Source organism: Fistularia commersonii, chromosome 26, assembly GCF_037954325.1.
Source record: "Fistularia commersonii isolate RoL2024-O1a breed Wild chromosome 26, RoL_Fcom_v1.0, whole genome shotgun sequence".
In the NCBI taxonomy this organism is placed as follows: Eukaryota; Metazoa; Chordata; class Actinopteri; order Syngnathiformes; family Fistulariidae; genus Fistularia; species Fistularia commersonii.
The window spans coordinates 6,997,972-7,018,398 of NC_141309.1; the positions used below are offsets into that span (position 1 = coordinate 6,997,972).

Below are 20,427 nucleotides of genomic sequence, written 5' to 3' on the forward strand. Positions count from 1 at the left end.
GTCAGCAATTGGATTAAATATTTAATAAATAAATATTTCAATCATATTACTTTTTGTCCGAAGTGATCAGTCACATCATTTTTTTTTTTTTTTTTATATTTTTTATAAATATATTTTTTAGTTGAGTGTTGTTGTATAGTTCTGCGTAGCAAAGAAATCAGCCGTTACATTAAACCGCTGCACCTCGGGAGGAACACCTGGGTGGGGGTTGGTGATGTGTTTGCCTCCGTAACCTGGTAACACACATTAGGTGACACAGGTGTCACGTTTGCCACCTCGCGGAGACACGCACACAGACACACATACACACACATCTGAGAAAAGATTGAATTTCACCCAATATATGGATTGATCAATCACCGGAAAGGCTCATTTCTGTAATGGCTGACGGCGGAGTGTTCACTTGAATTATTCACTCCCCGGCCCTAGAAAAGTTGTCAAGGTTACCTTCCTCGCCCGACCCACCTCTCTCTCGGGCCCGAGCGAGCCCCGGCAATGCTTGTCCAATCTTAACAAGCTTTGTGCTACCCACTGGGCTCTGATTCAGCACGAGACCCGGCAAATCCAATTACACAGGAGTCAGAGAGGTTGATTTTCCCATTATAGATTCCATGCTGAGAATGAGAGCTGATGATAACACTCACATCACACCGATACCGCCCCCTCTCTCCTCTCTGCTTTTTTTTTTTTGTCTCCGTCGCTCTGTTTCCCTCCCTTTGGTTCTCCCTCTCTTCCTATCTCATTCTTCTTTTCCCAAAGAACCTCTTTCTTCCCTTGTCTCTCGCTCGGATCCCTCCTTCTTTCACAGCCGGTTATTCTAATTTTTCCGAGCAGCGTAACCACAGCTGGGCCCCGTCATAATTTCAAACAAAAAAGTGCTGGGTCAGAGAGGCTACTATACGAACTCGGACGTTTGTCTCCTTTGTATCTTGCTTTTGGAAAGACGGATGAATAACTTTATGTTACTGAAATTGACCGATTATTACAGCGACATACAGTTTCATCCCTGTTTGGAACTCGATTTGCGATTAAAATTACTGAGCGGCCTGTGCAGTTATCCGATTGTATTTCATAGTCACGGATCACATGTATATTTTTGCAATTCCACCTCATTTCATTGATTTTTATTACTTATTTTTTGAATCCTATAAGATAAGAAAAGATTTTATTGATCCCCACAGAGGAAATTTGTTTTTCATCGCAGCGAAGCGATAGACATAAATGCAAATATAAATATACATTGAAGAGACAATTAAAAGAACGAAGACAACAACAAGGATGAAAATAGATAACAGAATGACAAGAATAAGGATAAAAGAGATAACTATATCTACAGATAAATATATATTCTTCATAGCCTTTGTATATTTATATCTTTATCCTTTAATTTGCATGTTTTTTCTATTTTTATCATTTGCTCCCTTCTCTAGCACGGAATGCAGCTGTGATGGTTGAATTTCACCCTAATAGGATTGATAAGATCTATCTTATTTAACATATTCAGATGAACCAATGTTTTGTTTTAAATGAATCGAATTATTAATGGAGTTTAAAGTGAGGATCTACGCTCACGCTCCACCGGAAAAGAATCCTGCTGGCCTGAAATCATTTAATTGAAAAATAAAGGGGGGGTTGTGTGGTGCAGGAGGTACGAGCGATCGTCTTTGGAACCGAACATTTCTAGTTCGATTCCCGGCTCCTGCTGGTGTGTCGAAATATTGTTGAGCAAAACACTGAGCCCCCAACCTCATCCATGATGGCTTCATTGCAAAGGGATTAAAAAAGGTTAAATTGTAATTTATATGTATTGATACTTGTGACTTATCACTTGTTTTTAAATGTGAGTCGTGTAAAACATTCTGCAACAAACACACTGAGGTTTTCCTGCCACGTTCGAGCTGTCTTTGAATTTTTTCCCCGAAAATATAAAAATGCACGGGCAATTTAAGAAGCAAATGAGATTTCCTATGGACGGAGGGCTCTTAAACAATCCATCAGATGCAAGCGAAAAGAAAAGAAAGAAGACTTTTGCTCCTGCACATAAAAAAAAAAAAAAAAAAAATGGGTTGACCTTGCTCAGACCAGAAACTCCAAAACTTTTTGCACACGGGTCACTCAAAGGGCCGCAGCGCCGACTTCTCCAAAATCTCAGGGGTTGACCAACGGAACACTGGCGGTCTGGACACACGTTTTTTGCGTAGTTGCGGGGGGGGGTATTGATCTCTGAACAACCCGCCGCGTTATCCCCGCTGACACAAAACAAGGGGATGGCCGATTCTTAAAAATGCAAAGTTAGACAATTCTTCCGCACGTTTGGCTCAGTTGCTGTTAGCGTGTGTTTTCCCCTTTCGGGCTGTGTCCCTTTGTATTTCGGAGAATGCAGGTGTTCACCGGATTAACGCTCGTCTATCGAAGCGCAGGTATTTTTTTTGACCGTCTTCTCAGACTGACTCGCCGACCAGCCCCCCCCCCCCCCCCCTTCCTACCGAAAGAGGGAAACCAGGGTCTAACAGTCTGGGACACCCCGCTTAAAAACCGGGTTGAAGCCTCTTTGAGGAAACTCTCTGGCAGGACATCGGTGCTGCATCTCAGTTAAACACAGCTGACAGCGGCTTCCTCCGGTCGTCCAGAGGGTCACTCTGGGTGACATGCTGTTCTTGGGTAGGGGGTTGGGTGGTTGCAGGGGGGGGTTGTGTCTCTGCCTTGTGAGGAGATTAGAGGGGTGAGCTGACCTCATTCTCAGAGTTGCCTGTGTGTTTTGAGTAAACACTTGATGCAAGACAAAAACACGGGCTACAAACACAAGGCCAACCTGCGGGCAGTGATCCCATTGTTTTTGCCATTACTTACAGGCATGAGTGGGGAGAACCGGCACTCGGTGTCCCCTGATCCGCGGGGAGTTCCCGTGCTCTCCAGTGTGTGTAAGTGTGTGTGTGTGTGTGTGTGTGTGTTAAGGGAGGGGGGGGGGGCCTTGAACGCATCACGGGGGCAGCCAGGTTGAGCTGTCATAGCAAAGGAAATGTAGGAAAATGTACCTATTTGCCCTGTTTTGCGTAAAGGGAATACCCACATGCTCTGCAATAAATATTTACCTTTTATCATCATGGGAAGTGCAAAAAAAAAAAAAAAACACTTGAACACTTTCTCACATTTACTCTTTTTTTTTTAAATCTGCGTTTTTTTTTTTTTTATATCTACACAAAAATGTCTGCTGAAAAAAAAAACACAATGTAACTCAAATCAAACTGTCCACTCAGGACGCAACACTGATTAATTTTGTTTTAAGGACATTATACCAAAGTTGGATCAGCCTGTTGTGTGTTTTTCCACTTTCATTTTGAGTGTGATTCCAAATCCAGACCTCCATGGGTTCATAAATTTGATTTCCATTGATAATTTCTGTGTGATTTTGTTGTCAGCACATTCAACTGTGTAAAGAAAAAAGTATTTAATAAGAATATTTAATTCATTAAGATCAAGCATGTTATTTTGGTGTTCCCTTTTTTTTTGAGCAGTACATATATAAATATAATTATATAAAGCTCTGCGCAGTGTGCTTGAGTGTCAAGCAAGGCACCTTACATAAAATGTATGATTATTAGCATTTTCCACACAAGCACGTTATGTTTTCTTATATTCTTATGGCTTTTATAGAGAATTTTTATGTGTGTGTTGAACAACAGGAGATAGCACTAACACTTTCGTTGAAACAGTGATGTTCAATGACCACAAAGCTTTCTATTCTGTATTATTTCATACCACACAAAAAAAAATCCCATGAAACGACAAAGCCGCAGCAAAGCCGCTGCAAACTGGCATGATAAAACAAAAAACTTTTCTACCTGGGATCCAAGGAGGACAAACTGGACCAGTCGGCAGTCAATTGCAGGGCCACATATTTAGACAAACAGTGAGGTGCCATCAGGGGAGGCAGGGGAGGCCGTGCCTCACTTTCCAATCTTTGAAAGAAAAAAAAATGTAAAAGAAAAAAAAGAGAATTAAATGGTAATATTTATCAGTGATTTACACAATAAAAGTATTTTTCATTTAACTTCACCAGTTTTAAAAAGCTTTCCCAGGATTTTCACCTTTACTGTTCAAATAAAGAAAAAAAAAGAGACATGCGGTGAGGCTGCGGACTGTTGAGCCTCAATGTAGAATTGCGCAAAGACGGCTGACTGCTGACATGCTATGCACTAAGACTGTATTGTCGCTATTAAAATGTTTAAACACTTTTGCAATATGAACTACATTTCCTATGTAGTGGTTTTTTTTTTTTGTCAACAACTGTTTACCAGTGTCTTGTTTGGAATGATCATAAAACGGCTGCAAAGAGCCACTAAGTGAGGCCCGTAAGACACACACCTGGGCATTTTTTCTTATATCATATATATTTATTCAAATGAACCAATTCAAAATTTCTGCATGTTTTTGGACTGTGGAAACTGGAAAACCCAGAAACAAACACAGTCACAGAGGAGAACATGCAGACAAATACGAACAACAACTCAGATTTATTTATTTTATTTCCTCTATTTTTGTTTATTTGTGCGTCACAAACATTTTTTAACCATGTCAAATGTTTCCTGTCAGGAATTGCTTGAAATAAGCGGACGCTTATGCAAAAAAATATGACAGAAAAACAGCTGCGCATGCACTAGCAGAACAGAACAGAACAAAATATTAGAAATCAGGAGAACAGACGTAATCACACCCAGATAAGCGTCATCCTGACGTATTTTTATACATCAAATGTACAGGAAGAAGATGTACATTTCTGGATTGGCAGGAGGAAGCAACAAATCCTTGTCAGATGATCAAGACCCAATTGAGCTTGTGGAGAATACTAAAAGAAATATACATAAGCTGAGGGCAAGATACGTTCGGTGTGCAGAAAAATCCTTGAATCCTTGATTTATTATCTTGAATTTTACTTTTTACATTTCATAGTAACACTTATATTTTTGTCTGCACTCTGTGAGCTGCTGCAACAAAGAGCAAATTTTCCCTCAGAAATCAATAAAGTACAGTGATCCCTTAAGATACAAATTTAATTTGTTCCAGAAGTGGGTTTGTGTATCTATTTTTTCATGCCTTAATTGAATTTTCCTCATTTGAAATAACAGAAAACAAATAACTTTTTCCAACCCAAGGATGGTACATATCATGGATGCATTGCAATTATATCAACATGTACAGTTAACATGAACATGTTCGTATTTCGCTATTATTTTGTGCTTAATTTTCATACAAAGCATCTTCTTTCTGGGTTCAACACTTGCTTTCTCAGGGCCCATGATAAGTATTTAAATATAGATACAAAATAAGCACAAAGATATAAAATTATGACACACAAGAGAGAGGAACGCGACACTAGATATGCGTACTGTACAATTTATCCGGACAAAGTGGCCGAAGGATGCTGGAAGCTGCGAGGCGTTCAGTTCAGAAGACGCAGCGTTGTCATGCAGCGAATTCGAATTCTTGCAGCTCGCCTGGCGCATATCACGCGAATTTTGATTTGCTCGCTCTTGTATTTGTATTGTGAATTTTTTTTTTTTTTGCACTTCATGGATAAACGTTGCTCGAATTGTGCTTCATATCTTAAAAATTCAAAAATGAAGCAATTTGTATCTTAAGGTATTGTAGCATTTTAGTCAGAGAAACACCCGGCTCGGTTTTATAAGCACACGCCACACAACCCTGCAATACAACTAACTGCTCCCTCCCAATTCCAGGAAATATTCCTTGCACCCCAAACCACACCCACAAAATTCCCAGCAACCCCAAAATCACACAGAAAACAAGCATCAACAAAACCATAACATTCGTAACTCGCTACAACAGGGGTGTCAAACTCATTTTCACTGAGGGCAGCATCAACATAATGGTTGCCCTCAAAGGGCCACATGGAACGGTAACAGAATAAATGTAACGACTCTTTAATGTTAAAAAACTCTAATAATGTAACAAAAATGTTACATATGCATTCCCATCTTCCTTGAAACAGCCTTCCATCTGCATTATCTTTTTTCCTCCTGGAATTTAGTGATCATTTCCATTTCTCAATTCCACATTGATGGCGATACACCACGATCTGATGGCAGGATGCCGTCACTTTGCGGGTAACGTGATCGGCATGAATTGTGGGAAATGTAGTTTATGGTCAATGCACGCATTTGACAATCAGACCTTTTAAGATATTCTGACAGGCCAAATAAGATAACACGGCGGGGCCACAATTGGCCCTCGGGCCTTGAGTTTGACACAAGTCCGCTACAGTGTCATTAAAAAAAAAAAAAATCTGCATTTCAAGGATGAATTTCGCTCGAATCGTGTTTCATATCTTAAAAATTCAAATACGAGGCGATTCGTATCATAAGGTATTTTGATTGTGATTCTCCAGCCAACTGACCTGCTAGGGCGCTGCAAATGCGCATGCGTGACGAATAGCCCCTCCCCCTATGACGTCATTGACACGATCTCCCGGCAGACCCGTGGATCTCCCCCGGACGAAAACACCGAGGGCTTTAGGACCCTCCGGGATCCCCTCCTTCCCTGAGGTCTTATTTTTGTCCGTTACGATCATGCATGTAATCATTGATTGTGCCCATTGTGACGGGACGATTTACCATCTGTGGGCTCTCATGGGGCCGACGGTCCCGTCCGCGCGGTCTCCCTGCAGACTTCAAGGAATTATCCTGTAAATATCAGGCCCACAAAAACAAAACAAATAAACCAAACAAAAAAAAAAATCTCTATCAGGTTTCAACGTTTTCACCGGTTTGTAAAATTTGATGTAAACAAGCGGAGGAAACTTGCAGTGATTGCAGACTTCTCTCCTGTTTTCTGTAAAGTTATTATTTTCGCATAAAGAGCATTAGCATTATACTTTTTTGCTTTTTTTTTTTTTTTTTGTCAAACCTAAAAACAAAATCAACACTTTTTTCTCCCCCCGTAAAAGTTAGTAGTCAACGTGCAACATTCATAGCATGGTTTGGTATTCGTGCAAGCAGCTACAGATGTGTTTGATTTTATTTGTTTGTTTTTTTTTTGTTTTTTTTTTTGTTTTTTTAAAGGACTTATTTGTCCGCTTGCAGGAGGCCTTTGCCGCCTCCTGCAGGAGCTCCCCCGGCAACCCACCCTTCTCCTACTCCCTCCCTACGCGCCTCCCCGGCTCTTTTTCCCACTGCCGAGGGGAGCAGGACGCGGCCACAGCGGCGGGAAGCAAATTATCCCCGAGCACTTCCCTTAAAGAAGAAGAGGGAAGGGAGAGGGGAAAAAAAAAGTTCACACTTATATACACACACAGATGCCACCACAAGTAGAGACTCACATCGTCTTAGAGCTGCAGGAGGAAGCTCTGCTGGAATAACCTGCCAGGAGCACATTTGAGGATTTATTACTTTTATTATAAAGAAATAATAAATGCCTTTCCCATTTTTTTTCTGCGCCTGAACCGTAGATTTAAAAAAAAAAAAAACTGTAATTGTTGTTTGGAGTTGTTTCTTGTCCTTGGACAAACACAGGACGATTGAAATATAAAAAAATAGACCATCATAAAAAAAATTATATATTTTTTTTTTACATTTTGCGTCTTTCATAACAACGACTACTATGTCTGAACGGACTACGGATTGGTTTTTAACGCGACACTGCTTTTTCCGAGCGCTGACAGGTGCGTTGAAGCGGCGCACCGTCCCACTTTGAGACAAAAAAAAAAAAAAAAAAAAAAAAAAGTGGGAGAAAAGTGAAGATCGTGTCCGTATCCGATCCCTGCCGTGGGTGGAAAACACGACTGGGACTGAAAAAAAAAATTAGAAGAAAAAAAAAAAAAAAACACAGTGCGTTCACAACAGCTGTCAAAGTGATGGGAGCCTCCTGGGAGCGCCGCTGAGGTCTCCACTGCGCATGAGCGAGCGCTGGACAGCTCCGGAGAGGGAAATTTAAAAACGGTTTTTTGGAGAATCAAGTGCAGCACAGTGAAATACAGTACGGGGGGCTCAGCACAGACTCATATATTCTTCTTCTATCATCCAAATCCGGTGAGTTTGTTATCTTTTTAAACTTACTGTCTCTTACCCTTGTGCAATCTTTTAACTTTGCGTTTGTTTCTTGCCAAATGAATGACATTTTAATGACTTGAGGCTTTAGCCATCACTTCTTTGTTGCCATGGTAGTTGAGATACTTTGACCTGAACGATGCAATATTATGATCTACTTCATTTACAGTGATCTTTTTTTTCTTTTTTCCTTTAAATTTATATTTACTGAGTCAAGCTGCGGGAAGGAAATGAATTTAAAACAGAATAATCATGATATATTTCAATAAAACTACAATTGTTTTCCATTTTTGCAATATTAATTATTGCTGAAACCGAACGCCATTGATTTAAATTTTTTTCTCTTCTTTTCCTAGAAACATAAATATTTATCGTTTTTTCTTAAAACAACATTGTGATGTTTTCTGTTTTTATTGATAATGTGTTATTATATTTCAAACTGCTGTGTTTATTCATGCCACCATAGAGGAACCATATATCACAGGAAATGATAGAAGGTGGAATTACTTCCAGGATGTCGGGAATAATTGAGAACGCCGGGCATCATCCGTCTCCACAAGACTACAGGTAGGACTCCTGAATTTAAATGACCTTTGTAAGCATCTTGGAGAAATCACTGAAACTACAGAAATCTTGTCCAAGCCAGAAAAAAAAGACCAATATCAGTCAGACCACTTCAAGTTGTTTTCCAAAGAGATATGGAACAAACTGTACAACTCCCCGTGCTCAGGGTTTAATCTAAAGGTAGATGGACAGCTCTTTTTGTGCTTGGGGGAAGGGGACGAGAGGGGGGGGGGGGGGTATGAAAAAGGAGAAGAGAGGAAAAAAAAAAAAAAAAAAAGAATAAATGATTTTCGGTCTGAATGGATCTGTCAGAAACCATCAGCTCTGTTTACACTCCCGCTGTCGGCACACGGAGAGCCTGAGCCCCTTGGCCTGCCGGCTCAGGGGGAGACGGGGTGCTCCGGGTCACCAGCGTGCACAAGTGGCTCCCAATTAGAAAAGGAGGGGAGGGGTTGTAGCGGGATGGGGGCGCTGGGTGGGCGGCGGGGAGGCAATATTTAGTGTTGTTGAATCTCTGAGAAGGCTTGCATGATACGTGGAGACACCGGCTCAACATGTTTCGCATCGGCAAGCAATTACTATGCTGCTGGTGGAGCAAGCGGGGAGGTGGGAAGACCCCGTGTGTGTGTGTGTGTGTGTGTGTGTGTGTGTGTGTGTCGTCTGTAACTTCTGAGCTATAAGCTGGGGGGAGAAACGGGTGTAAAAAAAAAAAAAAAATCAAATATCAACAAATGTTTATTTGGTTGCAAGTCTGATGAAGTATTAGAAAATGTATATATTTCCTGTTTTCATGTAAAAAAAAAAAAAGTCACTTCTACACAGGAGAGGTTTGGCCATATTTGCATTTTGAAAAAATCTAAATTACACCTGTCTTCTTCGGGGGAGGTGGGTTAGAAGAGTCGCGGGTGCGAGCCGGCACACGCGAGGTGTTTTTCTCTTAAGACGTGCGCTGATTTCCGTCCGCAGTGATGTCATTTATTCGCACGGCAGACACACATCCCTGACCTCAAAATATATGGCCTCAGGCTCCGTTGATGGTTATGGTTAGGGTGGTGGGTGGGGGTCAGGGTGCGGGTAGATGGGGGTTGGGAGCCATGGCGGTGAGGACAGGGACTGGAAAGGGACAGGGAAGCAGATGGCATCCTATTTGTCACTCTTGTGAGAGGGCTGCCATTCCTGCAGATTAATGCAAGGGCCGGGGGAAAGAAAAGAAACGACAGAGACAATCAAGGAAGGGTCTGGGGAAGACAATAGGGCCACGTGCCACTGGGCAGATTTGTCGTTTGGGACACAATAGGTGATCATTTTTCAATAGACAAGGCCAACTGTTGCAGGCAACATGTGCTGCTGTCCCATGTTTCAAACGATCTCATGTGTTGTTTACTTATGATTCAGCCAATGGTTAGGGGTTGCCTGTGGTCACCTGACACCGGGTTGATTTTTTAATAGGAGATTTGGAGTGTGTGTGTATGTGTGTGTGTGTGTGTGTGTGTGTGTGTGTGTGTGTGTGTGTGTGTATATGAGGGGTGGGGGTGTACTCCTTCACTGTCAGACCCACAAAGTAACTGAATAGTATGTGTTGTCATAGCGACTCCAATTACTAAACCCATGCACAGTAAGTGTGTGTGCATGCCTGTGTGTGTGTGCACAGAAAAGACTGAAGAGGATTCAAGAGGATTCCTCTCTTCTTTCTTGCTCTTTATGGCAGAAAGCTGATTGGCACTGGCTGTTCACTGGTTAATCTTAATCAAACAAAAAGTGAAAAAAATGAAAAAAAGAAAAAGGAAATCTTACAAATAAAAAATATTTAAAAATGATTTTTAAAATTAATCTATTTTTTTAATTTTCCTTGCCTTTTTGCTTTCATGACAGCTAAAGAAGTATTAAGTAAGAGGGACAACAAATGATTTGCTGGGAATGGAAAGCTTGTTTAACTCCCTCATTGTTGATTAAAACTGTCACTGCTAAACAACACTAGCGGCTAATCTCCTTATGGTTAATCCAGGTGGCTGATACACAGTATTAATACTCACTCTGCAGCTTTTGCCCGAACCCCCTGTCCCCCCCTCCTTTAATTGCTTTTGACTTCCAACAGAATATTTTGTTTTTGCTTGTAAATTTTCAGACGTGTTAACCCCTCCCCATCCCCTCCTCCTCCTCCTCCTCTCTTGAAGGCTCCTGACCACAGATCCCTCCCAGCTGAGGGAGGAGGACCTCCCCGGGGACCTGCAGTCCTTGTCGTGGCTCACCTCTGTGGACGTGCCCCGGCTTCAGCAGATGGTCGATAGTCGAGGCCACGGTAACGGCCCCCCCCAGGGAGGCTTGTTGGAGCAACAGGCAGGTGAGGTGATGGGGACGTTGCGACATTCAAAAAAAAAAAAAATAAAATAAAACAAAAAAGGAAAAAACAAAAACACACCCGCTATGTGATTGGATAAATCAGAACTGCTGAATTTCGCTTGGCCTTTATGGACACATCTTTCATTTGTTTATTGTACATTCAGCGACTAATAGCGCTGGATCACATCCAATTAAAACACCACCAGATATGAATTGTGCCCAATCGACTCGAGGGATTTTAACTTTTAACACTTTATCTGGACCAAAATATTTTGGATTAAAGCAAAACGACCACACGCTCAGGCTAGATCTCCATTATCCAGTTAAGTTATTCCAGGATGATGCCTCTTTACCTATGAAATGTGGCTATAAAAAAAAGAATCCTGTGCAATTTGTGCTTTCCTCCTTGCAGCTCAGCTCAACAACTTGTCCATGACCACGGGACAAGGCTCTATGCTCCACCTCCAGAGCAACATGCAACACAGCCCCCTGGGAATCAGCATCATCAACACCCACAGCGGAAGTGTAAGTTTCAATTTCAAGGAAGACTTTTTTTTTTTTTTTAAATTAAATATTCACATCATTAAAATTCCCTCTTGCTCCTCAGATGTCTCCATTCTCCATGAATGGACTTCCATCACCAGGATACCAGTGCCCTACCTCAGTGTACCAGCCCACACCGCAACAAGTGTACTCACTATCCCAAACGGGACAACAGGTAAAAGCGCTCGTCTGTGTCGCGACCGACAACCCGACGGATGAAAGCGTGAAGCTCACGAACCTCCGTCTTCCCCAGTGTTCAAGTGGTGGGCTTTATAGCAATGTCTCTTTCAACAACCAAAGTCTGTTTACCCAACCTCGCCTGGCACCACAAGAACAGGACCTGCAGCCCAAGTCTTTCCCCAAGCCAATCTACTCCTATAGGTGAGTCTACTTTAAAAAACAAAACAAAAAAAAAACATAAAAATAAGAATACTCGGTAATAGCATCACTGTACCATTCTACGATGACATAATTTGCATTTGATTTTTTTTTTTCTCAGCTGTTTGATTGCCATGGCTCTGAAGAACAGCAAAACTGGAAGTCTCCCAGTTAGTGAGATCTATAGCTTTATGAAGGAACACTTTCCTTATTTTAAGGTATGTAGTAATTCATTGGAAAAGGGGAAAAAAAAAAAAAAGGATCCAGGCATAGTTATAAAGAGCATATATTCCTCCCTTTTCCCTCCAGACCGCCCCCGACGGTTGGAAGAATTCGGTCAGACACAACTTGTCCTTGAACAAGTGCTTCGAGAAGGTGGAGAACAAGACGAGCAGCTCCTCCCGGAAGGGCTGCCTGTGGGCGCTGAACCCTGCCAAAATTGACAAGATGGAGGAAGAGATGCAGAAGTGGAAGCGCAAAGATCTCCCAGCGATCCGCCGCAGCATGGCTAATCCTGGTCAGAATTGGGAATTTTGAAAGAGGGGGAAAGGGGGGGGGTCCGACGCTTATCCGAGACACGCTCATAATCCGTCTTTTCCCGCAGACGAGTTGGACAAATTGATAACGGACCGTCCGGAGAACTGCAGGAGGAAGGCCATGGAGCCCGGCATGACGCGCCTCCCCGGCTGTCCCACCGGCCTCCCTCTGTCCGTCCCGGCGCAGATGCAGCCGCAGCCCATCGTCACCCTCTCCCTGCCGTGTCTGCCGATGCACCAGCACCACCAGATCCAGGCCCAGCTTCAGGCTCAGGCCCGACTGGCCCCCATGTCCCCCGCCCCGGCCCAGACGCCGCCGCTCCACGCCGTCCCGGACCTTTCCCACAGTCCCCTCACTCAGCAGCCCGGCAAGCCGCCGGATGACTTCTACAGCGTGCACGTCGACACTCACACAGAGGTGGACGCACTGGATCCTAGCATCATGGACTTTGCCCTTCAAGGTAAATATACTGCTCAAAAAAATAAAGGGAACACTTGAACAACACAATGTAACTCCAAGTCAATCACACTTCTGTGAAATCATAGTGTCCACTCAGAAAGCAACACAGATTCATTTTGACTTGTTTTAAGGACATCACATCAAAGTTGGATCAGCCTGGAGTTTGTTTTTACACTTTAATTTTGAGTGTGATTCTTATCCAGACCTCCATGGGTTGATACAATTGATTTCCATTGATCATTTTTGTGTGATTTTGTTGTCATCACATTCAACTGTGTAAAGAGCAAAGTATTTCATAAGAATATTTCATTCATTTAGATCTAGGATGTGTTTTTTAAGCGTTCCCTTTATTTTTTTGAGCAGTGTATGTTTTTTCCATGTTAAGACAACTGCAGCGCTGTCGCAGGAGCACAGAAACACCCCTCTATCTGTCTTCCCAGGTAACCTGTGGGAGGAAATGAAGGACGACAGCTTTAACCTGGATGCCTTGGGCACCTTCAGTAACTCGCCTCTCCGACTTTCGGACTGTGACTTGGGAACTAACCTTCCTCCCGCCTCCGGCGGGACGAACCTACCGCTGTCGGACGTGCAAGTGACAGGCCTTTACACCTCTTACACGTCGCAGGATCCCCTGGCCTCCCAGTACATGGGCGCCCCGGCAACAGGCAAGCCAATCCCGCTGCTTTAAAGCGGCCGATCGTCCCTGACTTTTCGCGGATACCCCTTCGGACAGCTCGCGGAGACGTCCGGCTTCTTTGCCGCAAACCTGGGAACTATCTGAGCGAGGACGTTTGCGAATGTTCCCCCCCCTTCCTTCCCCCGCATACGGTCCACGAGAGACCCCCCCCTCCCCGATTTTGAGACGAGGCGGCTAAAACGCAAATAAAGTATGTAAGACTTAAAATTTCTAGCTTTGCCAAGCAAAGGCTTGAAGTCTGTGTAAGTACGAGCAATCTTTGCGGAGAAGTAAGTTAGCATCTGCGAGTTTTTCCTACCGCTCACCATGTTTGAAAACCCCATCATACCGTAGCTCCCCATCTCATCTCTTGTCTGTTGTACCGTGTTAGACGTTGATGCTGTGATGTTTTATTTATATTTATAAAAGGCAGCTGGAGAAGGTGATGACTCTATCGATCTTTCGCTGTATATATTTGAATGTCTGAAATTGCTATTACCACAGAAAAGCTTTCCTTTGACTGTATTTACCCACTGAATTCCAAATGCCGACGTGTGCCAACACTTTTGAATAATACAACCTTTACACTTTATTTCTTCGAACACACTGTGATTAACCTAAAAAGTCAGATGTATATTATGTCCATTAACTTGAGCGTGACACAATAAAAAAAAAAAAAAAATCAAATGGGTAAATAAAAAAAGTTTCTTTTGCCAAAAATAAATCAGTGATATTTATTAACAAACATCTATTGGCGGAATACGAGACACACACACACACACATACACACCTTGTCTGCATAATCTGAGCGAAATGCAAAAGATGGACCGTAGTGATGACTTCCTGCCTGTTTAAACTGCTGCACAAGTACTAGAACGACATGTTGCGCAATTCAAGAGTTCGATTTACACTTTTCCCGTTCAGACGTTTTTTTCTCGGTTTTATTTGAATGACCATAAAATTGATCAGCTATTGGAACTCACAGAGGCCTGTATTTTACCGATAAGGAAAAAAAAATAATGTAATGGAGGATGAGTGGTGCAATGAGGAAGTCTGGAGTTTGGAAAAAAATAACCGTAAAGTTATCGGCTCATGATCGACGCTTACCTGTGAATACATCAAAATAAAAGTTAGCGACCGCAAATGTGAAACCATCACTCAATCAAAAGGACCTATAGCTCTGGGCGCTAAATAGTTTAAAGAATAATATTTGTGAAGATGGTCGCGCAAAGTGTGCGTTTAATCGACGGTGGGTGAAACAAAAGACAATCCATGAGCTTGGCTGTGTTACGTCTTTGCGTTGACGCCGTTCGACAGCGGTTTCGGAGCGGACAGATTAAATCTCGTGATCGCAGATGGTGAAGTCACTCGTTCACGTGCGCGTTATCGCGAAGACGACCCCTGAAAGCTGGTTCACCCGTCGACCTTAGTGTTTCAGTGATTTACAGTGAATTGCTCTCCGGCGGAAGAGTTTTAAACAGCGTTATTTGCTTGAACTGAATCAACTTTTCTCCTGTCTCTTAAATAACGTGTCCTGAAGGAACCGCCGTAGCTTAACTGGTGCTGGTGTTGTCCATTGTTGCAAGCAGATGAGAGAGCTTGGCCCTCTGGGATGGAGTGATGTTCTGGCTCATGTGGATGATGCAGTCCATTGCTACGTCAGGGTTGGCCTGAACCAGACTGGTGAAAAAGTGAAAAAAAAAAATGGTCAAAACAAGCCATCCTCCAATTGCAATCCTTGGGTGGAGAGCATATGGGAATGTGATTTTTTTTTTTTTTTTTTTTTTGGGCGGACTTAATTTTCGACAAGTGATATTTTGCAAAATCCTAGGAACAGCAATCGCAACGCGAGATGTGAGAAATGCCAAAATGGGACGTGACCGATGAGGAAAAGCACTTAAAAATCACTGAGCTGACTCTGTGTAATTTCATTTTTTTTTTTAGCAACCGCCATATTCAATTTCAGGAGAGGTTGCGGGCCAGAACACACCGCGTCGAGCAGAAACCCGAGATGGCAGGTTATTTTCTTATGGCTGCATGTTAGTATTTCTGAGAAGGAAAATTGTGCGTTTTTTTAATTATTAATTCAATGTGGCGGGTCTAAAGCGAGGCTCCCTTCAGAGTCTAACTTTGTTTTCTCCCCCATCAGTGGCGGCTTCTGACAAAATTATCAGGGGGAGGCGACTTTTGCAATAACAACTAAGTCGACCCGTTAAATAGGTAAATTAACAGGCGACTCAACAATTGTCACAATTTCTTACATTTGTCTTGTTAAAATTAGTCAAAGTCAGCTTTATTGTCAATTTCTCCACATCGACTAGACATACAGAGAAATCAAGCAGACGTCTCTCACTTTACCAAGGTGACATGAGATTAACGAAATAATAATAGTGCATAATGTAGAATAATACAACTTGTAACCAATGCTTGGAGAGATAAACCCAAAGATGTTCCCTCTAGCTACATAAGCTACAAGGAAAGCACTTTTAAGATTGTTCACAAGTGAAATTATCTACATTGACCGTTCCTTCATAGAAGAATTGTAAATAAGAATGTAACACAATGTAATATGATACATCTTGTAACCAACGGGTGGCGAGATAAACACAAAGATGTTCCCGCAAGCTACAAGGAAGGTGCATCGAAGATTGTTCACGAGTGAAATCTCCATTGATTCTACATGTCTACACTGTGCAGTCCTTCATAGAATTGTCGGTTTACCTTCAGATATCTGAATATGAAGAGAGAAGCCTGTTTGATTATTGCCCAAATGATAAAATTCACATATGTGCAAATTTGAGCAGGTTACAAAATGACAAAAGCGTGTGCATGCAAGCCAAACGCATTGAAGTGCCTGCTTTTTTTGTTTGATTCTTTTGTTGTTTTTTTTTCTTTTAAATATTAAAAAAAAAAAAAAAAAAAAAGGATTTTTACATGAGAGTCTATAAGAGAACTCAAGGTGAATTCAACCTAAATGAAAATGGCTCCAGGCACAAGAACAAACTGCCCCTGCTTCTAATTATCTAGAAAATAAAATTAACGGGGCACACATGCATTTTCTCCTACCTGCGTATATGTTTTAGGGTGTTCTCCCTTTTCAGATACTTGATGTTTTCCCGGATGGCCGCCCGGGTGCCGTCCTCTTTTGACCAGTGTTTCTCAAGCCACTCCACCACGGCCTGGTTGTTGTCCCAGAGGTAGGCCTGCAGAGCAAATAAGCAGAAGGGTGCAAATGAGTAAAGCACAATTTTTTCTGAGAGAACCAGAGTAAAACCAGAAAAAAAAAAAAAATGCGCGCACCTTCACCGTACCCTCGGTTTCAACAAACCAGCGCCGCAGCATGGACTGCATGTGTCCGTCGCTGAGGTCCTTGTTGGCCTGCAGAATCTCGTACTTCACCACCTGCTCCAGGAGCAGCCGGCGCAGGCGCCAGTAGAAGAAGGGCCGTACGTTCTTCCAATCCAAGATGTCCTGTCGGAGAGCAGGGGGTGAACTTAGATCGTCCAAAATGCTAAATCTGTGTGACCTCTGCGCGGGTCTGAGGCGGGTCTTTGGAAAATTTAAAGAAAAATTGGCAAAAAGTAAATAAAATCTGCCTGTTTTTTTTGTTTTTTTTCGGCAATTCCATTTATTTCCCGTCAATTTTGCAAGAATTCCTCAAAACAATTTAAAATTTTAAGTACCTTGCGAATACAAATTGTTACTTTCTTATCTGAAAGCAGTCATATGGATACATATATATATGGAAAATGGATATATATATATGGAATTCATGACAGATTTGATTATATCAACTGGCATTATTTGCGTGCAATATTTCTTTGGGCAATTCTATTTATTTCCCGTCAATTTTGCAAGAATTTCTCAAAACAATTAAAACTTTTAAGTACCTTGCAAATACAAAGTGTTACTTTCTTATCTGAAAGCGGTAATATGGATATATATATATATATATATATATATATATATATATATATATATATATATGGAATTCACAACAGATTTGATTATAACAACTGGTAAATATTTGCGTGCAAGATTTCTTTCGGCAATTCCATTTATTTCCTGTCAATTTTGCAAGAATTTCTCAAAACAATTTAAACTTTTAAGTACCTTGCGAATACAATATTGTTATGTTCTTATCTGAAAGCAGTCATATGGATATATATATATATGGAAAATGGATATATATATATATATATATGGAATTCATGACAGATTTGATTATATCAACTGGCATTACTTTGGGCAATTCTATTTATTTCCCGTCAATTTTGCAAGAATTTCTCAAAACAATTAAAGCTTTTAAGTACCTTGCAAATACAAAGTGTTACTTTCTTATCTGAAAGCGGTAATATGGATATATATATACATATATATGGAATTTACGACAGGTTTGATGATATCAACTGGTAAATATTTGCGTGCAATATTTCTCCATTTATTTCCCGTATTTCCCAGGCAATTCTATTTATTTCCCGTCAATTTTGCAAGAATTTCTCAAAACAATTAAAACTTTTAAGTACCTTTCAAATACAAAGTGAAACTTTCTTATCTGAAAGCGGTAATATGGATATATATATACATATATATTGAATTTACGACAGGTTTGATGATATCAACTGGTAAATATTTGCGTGCAATATTTCTCCATTTATTTCCCGTCAATTTTGCAAGAATTTCTCGAAACAATTTCAACTTTTAAGTACCTTGCGAATACAAATTGTTACTTTCTTACCTGAAAGCAGTCATATGGATATATATATGGAATTCACGAAAGGTTTGATTATATTAACAAGTAATTATTTGCATGCAATATTGCATCTGATGGTTGAAAAAGATCTTTGAAAGGCCAGATCGGGCCTGAACGGAAGGGACTCACGGTAATGGCACCCTTCTCCTGCATCCGGCCGGGGGTGTCGTGCAGGTCCACGAATTGCACCGCCACCTGGTGGTAGATCGGCAACAGGAACTCCTCCCTGGCCTTGAGCTTCGACTCCAGCTCTTTGCGCTCCTTTTCAGAAAGCGCCGGGGAAGCTGATGCGGGAACGAAACGAGCTTCACGTGAGCAAAAGTAACAACGCCCGTAACATTTCAATGAATCCTGTGACGGCGGCGTGAGAAATTTACCGAGCTCCTTAACCACACCGGCGTAGACAGAGTCTAGTCTCTGCATGGCCTTCAGCAGGTCCTTCCTCCTGAATTTTATCTCCACTGTACCCTCAGCCTCCAGCACGCCCCCCCTGGAGATAGTAATAATAACAAAACAGAGGTTGAAATTACCAGAGTTTAAAAAAAACAAAAACCTTTTTTGTTCCATCATTTCCAGACTAGAAGCCGCTACTTTTTTCACACGCTTTGAACACTGCGGTTTACACAATGATGCGGCTACTTTACGGGCTTCATGCCACCAAAACATTCAGCCTCCTCACATCCATCCGATGAAATCACCGTGAAATTCTGTTAATTTCCGACACCGGAAGACGACAATTTTAATAGTTTCAGTGAGCTGGAGGAAGACGAAGATAGCGATCAGCTGGAGTAGGACAAAGTGGGGACAGAAACTGGATGAATGGACGCTATTTATCTTTTTCATCAGTCATGTTACAGGCACTGTTCAGAAAAAAGCATTTCCAGTATGTATTTATGGATGTTACCGGTTTGCATTTAATTAAAAAAAAATGTTTCTGTGTAAATATCCCATTTTACAATGTGGACACCCGCGACTTATAAACTACTGCAGCCTTTATATGTACACGTATATTTATGTTAATTTTTAGCCGGTGAGACTTATATTCAGGTGTGCTCAATAGTCTGGAAATGACGGTAATTATATCTATATCACATTTTCTGTACCTGCTCTCCCTGTCAGCATACAACTCCATGCAAAGCGGGTTAATGGTCGGGTCAATGACCACCCAGGACCCTCCCCTCAACTCAGCGTGCGGAGGGATGTAAATGAGCACCGGCTGACGGAAACCGCGCAGGGCGTCCACAATATAGGCCCCGAACTTCAGCACCTGGTCGTACATATCTGGAGGAGAACACGGGAGACCGAATAGACAATTATTCCGGGGAACCAGATTTTTAGCATCAGCGTTTAGCGTCTCGTACCCTTCATCCCCCCGGAGAAGCCCCTCCAGTTGGCGAACACCATGAGGGGGAGGTGTTCGCGGTTGAAGTCGCAAATGGCCTGGGCGGTTTTGAAGGCCGAATCCGGGAACCACACCTGGCCGGCCTGCTGCAGGACCTGAGGCGGGACAGCCGTCCGGTCGAGAGGGAGGTGAGATAACGCCTGAATCGCGGCGTTTTATGAAAGGGGAAACTGGGGAGCGATCTGCTCACTTTGGATTCGGAGTCCAGATTGGCTGGATCCGCAGGTACGGTGAACTCGACCGTCCGCGTTTCCACGGCGATCACCCCCAGGGGTATTCCTCCCAATCTGAATAAACCAAACAGTTTGTACAAACCAACGCGCTTGATAAAATAGAACGCTGATTAAATGTTCGTATATGGTTTTTACCGCGCTCTTCCCGCCACCACCGTCTGGGCCCAAGATCCCATGATCTCCATGAAAGAGCCGTGATCGAAGAATCCGCTCTGCCACGACCCTTTTACCGCTGAGAAAGAGGACATTGCAGACGGAGATGAGTTCAAAACGATTTTTTTTTCCAGATGGATCCGCTCGATCGGTCCCACTCACTGGGGTGGGGTCTCCCCGACAGCATCCAGCGGGGGTCGTACGGCGCCTTCGTGGGGGTGAATTCTATCTCTCTGTCCACCGGATCCGTGGTTGTGATTACGGGCACGAGGGAGTGTTTGTTCTGCAGGGGGATGAAATAATCAAAACTGGGGTTCAGCTGCCGA

General features: G+C 42.3%; 2 protein-coding genes across 10 annotated transcripts in view; one reads left to right on the forward strand and one right to left on the reverse strand.

The window, feature by feature from the left end:
• Positions 1 to 3,676: 3,676 nt before the first annotated feature.
• acacb (acetyl-CoA carboxylase beta) overlaps positions 3,677 to 20,427 on the reverse strand; it is a 40,924-nt gene continuing 24,173 nt past the window's right edge. For 4 of the 7 annotated variants that reach the window (XM_086174446.1, XM_086174444.1, XM_086174443.1 and 1 more), the window contains 10 exons: positions 20,264 to 20,384; positions 20,084 to 20,180; positions 19,906 to 20,002; positions 19,675 to 19,810; positions 19,417 to 19,594; positions 18,691 to 18,803; positions 18,443 to 18,597; positions 16,861 to 17,031; positions 16,627 to 16,763; positions 14,783 to 15,240 (listed from right to left, as the gene is read on the reverse strand). In XM_086174446.1, coding sequence (XP_086030572.1) covers positions 15,114 to 15,240; positions 16,627 to 16,763; positions 16,861 to 17,031; positions 18,443 to 18,597; positions 18,691 to 18,803; positions 19,417 to 19,594; positions 19,675 to 19,810; positions 19,906 to 20,002; positions 20,084 to 20,180; positions 20,264 to 20,384 — 1,332 coding nt within the window. In that variant the 3' untranslated portion in view covers positions 14,783 to 15,113. Of the gene's footprint in view, positions 3,960 to 6,179; positions 6,702 to 7,336; positions 7,377 to 14,782; positions 15,241 to 16,626; positions 16,764 to 16,860; positions 17,032 to 18,442; positions 18,598 to 18,690; positions 18,804 to 19,416; positions 19,595 to 19,674; positions 19,811 to 19,905; positions 20,003 to 20,083; positions 20,181 to 20,263; positions 20,385 to 20,427 lie in introns of those variants that run through there. The other 3 variants (XR_015108841.1, XM_086174440.1, XM_086174441.1) reach the window with 3 other exon arrangements.
• foxn4 (forkhead box N4) lies at positions 7,746 to 14,242 on the forward strand. Of its 3 annotated transcripts, XM_086174450.1 has the most exons (10): positions 7,746 to 8,045; positions 8,530 to 8,630; positions 10,802 to 10,968; positions 11,380 to 11,492; positions 11,575 to 11,685; positions 11,764 to 11,891; positions 12,010 to 12,106; positions 12,198 to 12,405; positions 12,493 to 12,885; positions 13,325 to 14,242. In XM_086174450.1, exons 2-10 carry the CDS (start codon positions 8,551 to 8,553, stop codon positions 13,570 to 13,572), a joined length of 1,545 nt encoding a protein of 514 aa, XP_086030576.1. In that variant the 5' UTR covers positions 7,746 to 8,045; positions 8,530 to 8,550; the 3' UTR covers positions 13,573 to 14,242. The 3 variants fall into 3 exon arrangements, with proteins under 3 accessions (XP_086030576.1, XP_086030574.1, XP_086030575.1); XM_086174448.1 differs by having other exon boundaries at positions 11,575 to 11,891; positions 13,325 to 13,864; XM_086174449.1 differs by having other exon boundaries at positions 8,577 to 8,630; positions 11,575 to 11,891; positions 13,325 to 13,864.

What these genes read in the sequence shown, in the direction of transcription:
- foxn4 (XM_086174448.1), top strand. Translation starts at nt 8,551, where the DNA reads ATGATAGAAGGTGGAATTACTTCCAGGATGTCGGGAATAATTGAGAAC. An exon ending in TCAACACCCACAGCGGAAGT is followed by an intron (nt 11,493 to 11,574) that starts GTAAGTTTCAAT and finishes CTTGCTCCTCAG; the next exon opens with ATGTCTCCATTCTCCATGAA. An exon ending in AAGCCAATCTACTCCTATAG is followed by an intron (nt 11,892 to 12,009) that starts GTGAGTCTACTT and finishes TTTTTTTCTCAG; the next exon opens with CTGTTTGATTGCCATGGCTC.